The sequence below is a fragment of the Bombus bifarius genome, unplaced genomic scaffold (assembly GCF_011952205.1).
Source record: "Bombus bifarius isolate JDL3187 unplaced genomic scaffold, Bbif_JDL3187 scf7180000009135_frag, whole genome shotgun sequence".
NCBI lineage: Eukaryota > Metazoa > Arthropoda > Insecta > Hymenoptera > Apidae > Bombus > Bombus bifarius.
This window is the reverse complement of record NW_022884922.1, coordinates 1-10,876: the sequence shown is the minus strand read 5'-3', so window position 1 is coordinate 10,876 and position 10,876 is coordinate 1. Positions and strand designations below refer to the sequence as shown.

General features: G+C 33.0%; 2 protein-coding genes and 1 pseudogene across 2 annotated transcripts; 2 read left to right on the top strand and 1 right to left on the bottom strand.

Moving 5' to 3' along the window:
* Positions 1–829: 829 nt before the first annotated feature.
* On the top strand, positions 830–2,520 carry LOC117213877 (glutathione S-transferase-like). Its single transcript, XM_033459569.1, has 2 exons — positions 830–1,207; positions 2,235–2,520. The coding sequence occupies exons 1-2, from the start codon at positions 971–973 to the stop codon at positions 2,400–2,402; spliced, it is 405 nt and encodes a 134-aa protein (XP_033315460.1). The 5' UTR covers positions 830–970; the 3' UTR covers positions 2,403–2,520.
* Positions 2,521–4,646: 2,126 nt separating this feature from the next.
* Positions 4,647–6,192, top strand: LOC117213876 (annotated as a pseudogene).
* Positions 6,193–7,025: 833 nt separating this feature from the next.
* On the bottom strand, positions 7,026–9,498 carry LOC117213875 (organic cation transporter protein-like). The gene is made up of 4 exons (XM_033459568.1): positions 9,151–9,498; positions 8,432–8,544; positions 8,026–8,240; positions 7,026–7,400 (listed from the first exon to the last, which is right to left on the bottom strand). Exons 1-4 carry the CDS (start codon positions 9,481–9,483, stop codon positions 7,048–7,050), a joined length of 1,014 nt encoding a protein of 337 aa, XP_033315459.1. The 5' UTR covers positions 9,484–9,498; the 3' UTR covers positions 7,026–7,047.
* Positions 9,499–10,876: the final 1,378 nt, after the last annotated feature.

Genomic DNA, 10,876 nt, shown 5'->3' with positions numbered 1-10,876 from the left:
TTACTAGTTTGTATTTACTAAGTTTTGTTACAGAAAACATGTTCTCATAAATTTTCAACTTTAATTTATGGAAATTTATTAACCTTAAACTATAAAATCATTCAATGAGTCTTTCCGGATGTTTTTATGTAGTCATAATTTCACATATCAGCACAGCTCCACCAATAGGATAAGAGTTACGTGGAAGCAACAGGGGGGAAGAAGAACATATAGATATCTAAAGGTTATTTTTGTCTCATTCAAGTTTCTGTTAACCGGCTTGGAAATTTCCTGTGCTTGTTTCGACTTTGAAGTCTTAAAAAAAAAATTGTAAGTAAATAGTATATATATAGTATATATATCCCGAGTCAAAGTTTCTCTTTATAAATAATAAACCGTTTAAAAACTATATTTTGTATGTTTTTTCCTTATTCATAATTAAATAATAAATATGAAATACTTCTACAGAAAGCCGACATCCTTCAATTAACCGAACAGCAGATGATTTAAAAATTAGTAGTTGAAAGAAATAAATGTTATTACATGTTCATAATTGATCGATAAATTTAAGTATACAATTAGATAAATATAGTATACTTTATTAAGACCTAGATAAAAGACTTTTTTCTCGTTTCTCTTCTCTTACTTAATCACTAAGAGTTATATAACGTTTATTCGATAATTCTGCTTCTCCTGACCTTTCCACAAATGGTTGTTTATATCTCGACATTCTTGGTACTTTTAATCAAATTTTAATAACAGTACTTTACTCGTCAGAAGTAAATAAAAAAGCTCTAAGTAGAAGCAAGGATTTACTTACCTTTCCTTTCTCGAATCTCAGTTAGCAATGTTGTTCCTCTTGAAAGATTTTCCAAGTTTCCAAGACAATTTCCACGCTGGTAACATTGTATATATTTCAAGTATCGTGACCACAGGAACTTGTTGAGGCAATATTGAAGAAAGCAAAGAGAATGAAGAAATTGTAGGAACTATGAGAGACTACTCCTTCTTTCACAACTTATTTTCTCTTCGTTTGGGGGGAAAAACACAAATGAACGTAACGGTTGGTTTCATATACGTTTCAGATATCTGCTACTATCGCATGGAGGAGAATCCTGAAAAGAAGGAAGCGAGGAAGAATCAACTTTTGAACGAAACAATACCATTTTACTTGACTAAATTCGACCAGATTATTGGCAAAAATAAAGGATATATCATTCCTTCTACCGTAAGATTTTTTATCCAAATTTAATGTTAAAATTTTTAGTCTTTGTGCAAACGGGGCCATGTTGTCCATAAAAAATTATTGAAACTTTGTTGCGACAAGACAGCTTTAATTGTTGAGAGCAGAGTGTATCTTTAAAATTCACTCCTGTTAGTTTATGTACAAATGAATTTGCCAAGATTTTCTGCTTTTAGATAATTATTCATGTATCTTCCTCATCAAGTTTGATAGAAATTATTACTATCGTAATCAAAGCAAAGATTAAGATATGTAAAATCATTTCTCTGGATATGACACTCTTGTTTAATGAGTGATAAATGATACCATTCGAAATATCATATTTATATAATATATAATGATACTTATAAGTGTAATCACTTAAGTACAGATATCTGAATTTTTCTCACTGTCACTGACATAGATACGTATTATCGTCCCTTAGATTACTTGACCAGTTTATTTCTTTCATCACTGTGTTATTATATAACAATAATAAATAGTCACATTAAATTAATTTAGTATGATTATGTTGTTTAATAATACGTGTTTCATTGCAAAATATTTAGCGATTGAAGGGCTCATAGGAAACATGAAAGTGAAAGAATACTAGAATCTACAGTTTACGATTTCAATTTCTTTAACGAGATATTTATCATATTACACAATTCCTGTAAATGTATTTGTAATTATATCGCCGAAGAATTGTATTTAATTAAGCTATGAAGTTGTGGAATCGTGAGAAGGATTATTTTTATAGAACTGTCTAATTTCCATTCGACATTGATTCAGGATACACATTACTCTTTTTTACATAATACCAGTTTTGTCATTTTTAATTAACAAATACCTCCAAAGGTTGAAGTTTCTAAAATTATCCATTAAATTCTGACAATAAAATAAAAATCCAAATTCTTCCTAAAAAGCTAGTGATCTTTAGTTAAGAGTTCGATTTTTCACATTTTTCAAGGTAAATTAAAAAAATTGTTTAATAGAGGAGGTACAAAATAAATGTATACAAACCTTTTTTCAGACGACATGGGCAGACTTCGTATTTGCAGCGGCCCTTGAAAATTTCGAGTATATGTTTGGGGCATCAGCTTTGGATAAATATCCAGCTCTTCAAGCATTGAAGAAAAGGATTCATAGAATACCGGCCATTTCTGATTGGCTGATTAGGCGCCCATTCACAAACAGCTAAAAAGCTAAAAACGTGTGGAAAAAAGATGACCAGTACACCAATATATATATATGTACGCTGGCATCGCTATGTTGGTAAATGTTCGATGTTATACGTGTCGTAAAATGTAACAGTTCTATTTAAAAAAAAAAATTTCGTTTCTATGAGTACGTTAAAAGTTTAACTATAAAAAGTCTCATCTGAGCTGTGTTCCTTTATGTGAAGGTATTATTGTGCGTAATATTGTGAATTACGACTTTTCCTCTCCGATATTCGTGAATTGAATCACGGTCAACTCAGCTTGAACTAAAATCCTAACTAAAATCGTCACCAACAAATCCGATGGTCCCGTGCGCTAGACACACCCATCCTTAGCTTTCCTCCGAGACAGCATCGTCTCCCAAGACAGTTCTGATTTCACATCCTTCGAACGGTCAATATCCTTCCACCGGGTAGGACACACCCACAGATCAGTCACTCATTCATCTCGTACATACGCACCAGCGTAACTGCCTTCGTTATAAGTTGTTGGAATAAACGGTGAAATATAACTTACTATACTGTGTCATATTCATTTAACCACCTCTTATCTTAACCGAAACAGGGGAACGACTACTTCGCGGCGTCGATTCGTAGCGAGAATTTACGCCTCTCGCTACTGCGACTGCGTCTCTCCGCGAACGGTCGTAACACATTGATCGACAGAAGTACTAAACTCTAATAACATAAATTTATATATTTTCTATTTCCCAGCCACCAGTTTTATAGATTTTTCTATCTTCTGTACTACTTTTATCCCTTTTATTTTTTCTTACATGAGATTATTGTAAATTTAATATCATTTGTTCGCAATATTTGTTATTTATCTTTCCTTGAATTTGAAATTTCGCGCTTCAATGTTGTGTGTTGTTCGACGTTTTATCGAACGATGTTTATCGAACTAGTTTATGAATACATACATAATCATTAAAGAATCTATAAACCTTACTAGTTTGTTTTTACTAAGTTTTGTTACAGAAAACATGTTCTCATAAATTTTCAACTTTAATTTATGGAAATTTATTAACCTTAAACTATAAAATCATTCAATGAGTCTTTCCGGATGTTTTTATGTAGTCATAATTTCACATATCAGCACAGCTCCACCAATAGGATAAGAGTTACGTGGAAGCAACAGGGGGGAAGAATAACATATAGATATCTAAAGGTTATTTTTGTCTCATTCAAGTTTCTGTTAACCGGCTTGGAAATTTCCTGTGCTTGTTTCGAATTTGAAGTCTTAAAAAAAAAATTGTAAGTAAATAGTATATATATAGTATATATATCCCGAGTCAAAGTTTCTCTTTATAAATAATAAACCGCTTAAAAACTATATTTTGTATGTTTTTTCCTTATTCATAATTAAATAATAAATATGAAATACTTCTGCAGAAAGCCGACATCCTTCAATTAACCGAACAGCAGATGATTTAAAAATTAGTAGTTGAAAGAAATAAATGTTATTACATGTTCATAATTGATCGATAAATTTAAATATACAATTAGAAAATGTTTCTTCTTTATTGATAACTAAATAATACAGATAAGATACAAGATACTTGTACGAAAAGTCGGCGCGTCGTTCAATTAACGGAACAGCAGAGGATTTGAAAATTAGTAGTTGAAAGAAATAAATGTTATCATATGTTCATAATTGATCGATAAATTTAAGTATGCAATTAGAAAATGTTTCTTATGTTCGGAAGAATATATAATCACTGCTGAATGTTTTGTAGTTACGAAAGTTGTATACAAACATACATTGTACATACGACTAGTAATGGTACTAAATTACTGTTAGAGGGTCTTGGGTGTATAGAACCATATGGTTAAATTAATACTAGGGATAACGAATCGCGCGAATGTAATTAATATTTTGAAATGCGTTGTTTGCATTAATTGATAGTTTTCTTATAAACTTTTTTATAAACAATTTCATTGCTATAGAAAAAAGATAAATGCCGGTAATATGTCTATCCTACTTAAATAGAAAGTGCAATATTTTGTTATAATATTTGGCGCAAGTTTATACATTATTACATCCAAAAATAATATTCTTTTTATATCTAAGCTATATTAAAATATAAAGATACAAATAGCTATGCGAGTAGTTAGTAGTTGATGCTTTTTACTTAAATTGTCTTATACTTCATAATTTGTAATAATATAATTCTTGTCATCAATGATTCTTTGTTTTTACTTTGTATATATTATACTTCCAGGAAGATGCCGCTCTATAAATTGACTTACTTCCCAGTTACGGCATTGGCAGAACCAATCCGTTCTTCTTCAGCTATGCTAGTATTCCATTTGAAGATGAACGTATCAAAAAGGACGTCTGGCCAGAAATAAAGCCCTGTAAGCTTAAAATTTAAAGAAGTTCTGTTTCTTAAATCTCATCTTTCCTAATTTAACTAAAGTAGCTAAATAAAGTAGAACACAATTATGCAGAGTATAACAGAGATTATTGTTTACTCTCCATTGCTCTATAAGATATGTGGGAGAACAATAGGTATTGTTAAGGAGACAATGCCCTTTGTTTGCTGATAAATTATCAATAAATTAAATTATATCTTTCCAAAACAGATAACAGGAAGCTAGATATTTAAGAAGCATCATAATCTGTTTGTTCGATAGAATCTTTGATTCTATTAGTTGTATGTTTTTAGTGACTCCTTATGGCCTGCTTCCTATGCTCGTAGCTGATAGAAGGAAGGTTGCTCAGTCTACAGCTATTTGCCGTTACTTAGCCAAACAATATGACTTAGCTGGAAAGACTGACTGGGCAAATCTTCATATTGATGTCACTGTTGATACTATTCATGATATTCGTCATAGTGAGTATCCAGTGCTGTTTTGCATAAATCTTATGAGAATCTTGATAACAGATAGTACATATCTGTTCAGGTATTTATTAGTTGAAATCCGATTTAATATTTGATTTAATCGAACGATACACGTATGTCAACAATACAAGACAAAGGATTAAAAAGGATTGTAATTCTATCTTCAGTATCATTTAAATTTCGCACAACACTGTATTCAAATTAGTATAACATTAGCGAATAGTATTTAACTGAAAACAAATTTTCAGAAATTGCCGCCTTCCACTATGAGGAGGACGAGAAGGTCAAAGCTGCAAAACGCAAGACTGCTGAAGAGACGCTGCCGTTCATTTTAGAACGTTTGGACCAGCAAGTGAAGGAAAATGACGGCTACTTCTACGATGGTACTCTCTCTTGGGCTGATTTAACATTCGTTGCTCTGCTCGATTATTTGAACTTTATGTACAAATTTGATCTGATCGAGAATTACGAGAATCTGAAGCTGCTGGAGAAAAAGGTCTTCCTTCTGCCCAAGATCAAAAACTGGATTGAGAGACGCCCAGTTAGCGAATTCTAAACTTCACGATTGCTTATGGTTTTATAAGCGTTTAAAGATTGCGGTCTTAGTGTGTTGAGAGAATGAAGAACGAATCGTGTTGATGGAAGTTTGTATGGAATATACTGATTGCTTTTAACATTCATTAGTTCCAGTTATTACCGATATTTTTGTCATTTAGTTAGGGTTTTCCCTTTAGATTACGTTGTGATAGAGAACTATTATTTGTGTGTTCCTACGAACAATTTCAGGAACTTTTATAACAAAGGAAAGTACTAATTTTTAACATTAACTACCCACGACAATTTACGACAATTACTTTAACCTACGTTCTTACTCTAATTTTTATTCGCTCGCCTAATGATTGAATTTTTAATCAATCATTGTTGATGAAAAATTGCGATGATAATTGCATTGCGGATCTTTATGCAAATGCATATTTTCGTGGATACAATAATACAATTGAAAGATTTGATACAATCGAAAGGACTTGGGCAAAAGTATGTTTCTATCCATTAAATATCATCGATAGTGCTGTACTTTTGGATATTTTACAAAATTTTGCGTCATACGCATTCTATAAATTTTCGTATCTTCGAATCACCCATAATTGCATAAAAATCCGCTGTTTTGTGATAATGAATATTAATGACGGTGGAATTTAAGATTCCTGGATTCAGTAACTTGTCTTACTCTAATACATGTATTGCACGTTTTTGGAAGACTAAAGATTCTTTGCTCGAGATCAACGCGACAAATATTGTACTTCGTGGTGAACGTTTCGCTACAGCCTTTCGACCTCTGTGATCGAGTTTTCGCTTTTCCTCGATTTTATACTCGATCTCCGTAGCATGCTACTCCTTAAAGGTTCACCGCGAAGCGACGCTCTCATCGAATTCCTCGCACTGCATCTAGAAAATGATCGGAACATGGCGACCGGTGGTGTCTCCTCGTCTTCGCGTTTCCTGTCAAAACATTGCGTTTAAAAATATTGAATCCAATCGCTTAAAGATTTGAATAACTTCCCAACTCGATCCTTCTCTTCTGTTCAAAAGATTTAAAAAGCATTTGAAGAAAGAAGATAGTCCAGTTTTCTTTTGAGAGATTTAACAGATTTTAAGAAGAAAGTAATACGAAAGCATACGAAGATGTAGATCTAACAGAATGCTTGAGAATCTTGAACTTCGAGCTTGAAGATCTGTGAGTATCTTTGAAAAAAGGAGACCGAAAGTTCCTTTATGTGATTTTACCTTCCGATACAAGGTACATCCCACATCTTCTGATCTTTTCCAAAATCCTCGCTGTCCTGCAGCGTCTGCGGAAGATCCTTATTCAATGTTTCCGGCAAAAAGAGAGTCAGAAGACCGCCCATAATTCCGAGTGTGCCCAGCACAAGAAGAGGTAGGAACGAGGACACAACATTGAGATAGACTACGAAGGGTGCGAGGATACTAGCAACGTATCCCATTATATGTATCAAAGCTACACCCTGAGCTCTAACCACAGTTGGTAATACTTCAGCCGCATATTGGAGACCGATATTGTATGAAATGTTTATCCAAAATCTACCGAGAATTGCCAGAGAAGCTGTATATATACCTGAAAAAAAAATTTTAGCATTAGTTTTTAATTCTAATTTTTCATGAAATAATTTTAGAAAATTTTAAGGAATAAAAAGGGAAGAAATTATTTTATCTGTCTGTAATTTGTCTGGTTGTCTGCAATAGTTGATACAAGCATTTGCTAAGCTTAATATAAGCGTGCTTAGCTCTAAGCTAAGCACAAGCAATAAGCTTCTTATCTATAAAACGTTAATCTAGCCAATTTGAATCTAAGGGATTGTATTATGGATTACGGCTACTGAAAGCCATATAGCACTGCTGGAGCGCTGAAGCCCATCATTTTGAAGACTATTGCCAACGCCCTTTGATATATGCGGAAATACGAAGCGATCTTATGATCAAAGCAGTAGAAGGGGAAATAAAATATCTATACAACGGATACATGATAGGGCTTGGAAACTATTCTAGCAATGTAGCAAATAATCTACAAGCATTTGCATGTTATAAATATTCCAAAATATACATTTTCTTCCTTTCAAAAAGCACAATGTTATACGAATGAAAAATATTCGTCTGATTAAGTCAGAATTATCGACTTAGGTTATTTAGAAGATTGATCGGTAATATAGAAGGGTGAATATATAAAAACGAAATGTACGAACTATTGGAAACGGCAGAAGCCCAGATGCTGAAGATACCAGAAATGACGAGGGAACCACACGCCAGCCATCTTCTGCCCCATCGATCAAGAACGAGCGTGAGGAACGTGTCAGCAGGCAGCTCGGTTGCTGCAGCAATCGTGAACGTAACAAACACGTCCAGGCCTAAATTATCGACGTTTCGTACGTGACCATCGAACACCAAAGAAATCGCCATCCTATATTTCGTAAAACAATTTCATATGATAAAGAAAAGCACGCTATCATATTTCATGTGAGAAGCAAATTCCTTGCTTCAGAAATGAAGTATTTTTAGACAAAAGATATAAAACTGTTCGTGAGATTTTTACAAGATACAATTCCGATTTTACGTCAATCTATTTGATATCTGTTTAATAGCGATACGAACCAAATAACAATAAATAGAATCGTGATATTCCGTAGTCGTGGCGTTCTAAATAGATCCAACACGGAGTACGTTTTGTCTGCTTCCTCCTCTTTGCAGATTCTGGCACAGGTTTCCTGTTATTAGCAAATTTTTAACTAGTTAATGTCGTTTGTCTGTTTTTCTTACAAATTTATGTGAATCTGTTATGTGTACAAAGATTACGATAAAATCCGGAAGAAAGTTTATGTTATATTTGTATGAGACGATCCTTTCGAAATAGTTTACTTGGACGTTCGCAAATTTTTTCATTTTACTTTATAAAACATCAAACCCCTGAAAGTCGATTATCTCCTTATATCGTACATTAATGTTAATATTGCCATGATCTATTCATAGACTGAGCAGTTTCCAAATGTTTAATCTATTTGTATAAAAATTTTAAAAGATAAAAACAATATACAAATTCAATAAATAACATTACAGAAATAGACAATAACAGACAATAACAGAAATTGACAGCAATTTATCGCTGGCAATTTAGGCGATGAATAAGATATAAAATTACTAGGTTGTAAACAAATTTTCATTACGTAAAAGACCCAATTAGACTTCTATTCAAAGAAAATGATTATATGATATTCTTAAAGGCATATAAATTGGTATTTATAGAACGCACATAAAGCAGGAAAGATCATAAAAGTAGAAAATACGGAAAAGATTGCGGTAATCGGTTTATTTACCCGGAATCGTCTATAGATGTCATCGGGCACCTTGGTGCCGTTGATTCGCTCGAATTTACCAAGGATTTTAATGGCCCTGTCTATCTGACCTTGGCTGACCAGCCATCGAGCGCTTTCCGGTATCAACCATGGCGTACCTACGGCTAGAACAAGAGGAACTGAGGTGACAATACAGGTCATCCTCCAGTCGGCCAAATAATAGGCGATCCAGGGTAGAATGCAAGTTGCAAATGTGAAGAATATTGCGATCGACATATTCGCCACGAATGTCCTCCACTTTGGTCCAACGTATTCTAATACTGGAATAAAAAGCATAATATTTAGAAGAATCATCTGTGAAAGAAATATTCTGTGAATAAAGAATGGAACAATATATTAGGTTGTCGCAGAAATTTCTTTCGTCTCGTAAGGAGATAATAGACGCATACTATTTTTTGTTTTATATTATTTTATTGAATTATATTCATTGGGACAAAATAGATCATACGTAATTCAATAAAATAATATAAAACGAAAGAAACTTTTCGTTTGAGGCTTTGTTTTCGAGAAAATCGACTTTGAATTTTCGCTCGGTACGCGTGCACTTTATCACGTCTCGTTATAACGGATCTCACTGTAGATCGTTGTCTCAATTGACGTTATTTTTAAAATTTTTTAAATTTTTAAATTTTTAAATTTTTAAATTTTTAAATTTTTAAATTTTTATTCTATATTTTCGACTTCTTTTTTCGCGTAGAATCACCCCCTTTCCGCTTGTACCACCAATTACCAATCACCCTGTATTTCTTAAAGATACAAAAGGTAGAATCACGCGTAACTAGCAATATCATAAATTAACTGTGAATAAACGGATCGTTAGAGTCAAAGGATCATTTACATAATTCAAACACGAGCGTGTGGTACCTTGTTAAGCTATTTATGGTAGATATTGAAAGATCGATAAGCCTGAGATACATATTTATGTCGAAACGAACATTCTCTACGGAAAGTCGAGTCTAATTCGATGAAAACAATTGACTTCCTGAACGAACATATCGATATATATCCACAGTGCAATGACAAGTAAATATTACTCTATTTTCGTACAAGAAAACAGATTAAAACGATGAGAAGTTATCTTGAACAATTGAACTGACCTTCGCGATGAATGAATCTCGCAATTTCACGAATACGTAGACGAAATTAATGTCTGGTGCGTATACGTCCAATAAATTAGAAACGCAAGGTTGTAACTCTTTAATCGCATAACAGGACAAGATGCGATAAACACGTGGAAATATATCATAGTGAACAACGTCTATTTGTAGTTGCCGTAAAATAGGGAGTAATTGCTCTTAATGAAGCAACCGTGTTAGCCACTTAATAGTGGCTTGCTTCTAATCCGGTATCACCTTCAATTAGTTGTAACTAGTGGCTTCCTGATAATTACCGCTCAGTGGTTGTTTCTTTTTTTTTGCTTTATTATAATTGCGATGCTCGAACCATGTTTACCATGGAACTCGCTTCCTTATTTAAAATCACTTTGTACCATTGAATTTTACTTTTCATGCTTCATAATGAACCAATTTATAATTCATAATAAACCAAAATGACGAACGTTCGTTTAAATCACGAGTTTCAGATATTTCTATTCTCTAAAATTACCTGAATTAATTTTTATTAAATAAAATAGCTATAGGATAATTCCACAAATCAGATATTTTGAGCAAATATCTCGGAATTTCCT

What these genes read in the sequence shown, in the direction of transcription:
- LOC117213877 (XM_033459569.1), top strand. Translation starts at nt 971, where the DNA reads ATGAGAGACTACTCCTTCTTTCACAACTTATTTTCTCTTCGTTTGGGG. An exon ending in GATATATCATTCCTTCTACC is followed by an intron (nt 1,208 to 2,234) that starts GTAAGATTTTTT and finishes ACCTTTTTTCAG; the next exon opens with ACGACATGGGCAGACTTCGT.
- LOC117213875 (XM_033459568.1), bottom strand. Translation starts at nt 9,483, where the DNA reads ATGATTCTTCTAAATATTATGCTTTTTATTCCAGTATTAGAATACGTT. An exon ending in ATTCTATTTATTGTTATTTG is followed by an intron (nt 8,241 to 8,431) that starts GTTCGTATCGCT and finishes TACGAAATATAG; the next exon opens with GATGGCGATTTCTTTGGTGT. An exon ending in GGCTTCTGCCGTTTCCAATA is followed by an intron (nt 7,401 to 8,025) that starts GTTCGTACATTT and finishes TTTTTTTTTCAG; the next exon opens with GTATATATACAGCTTCTCTG.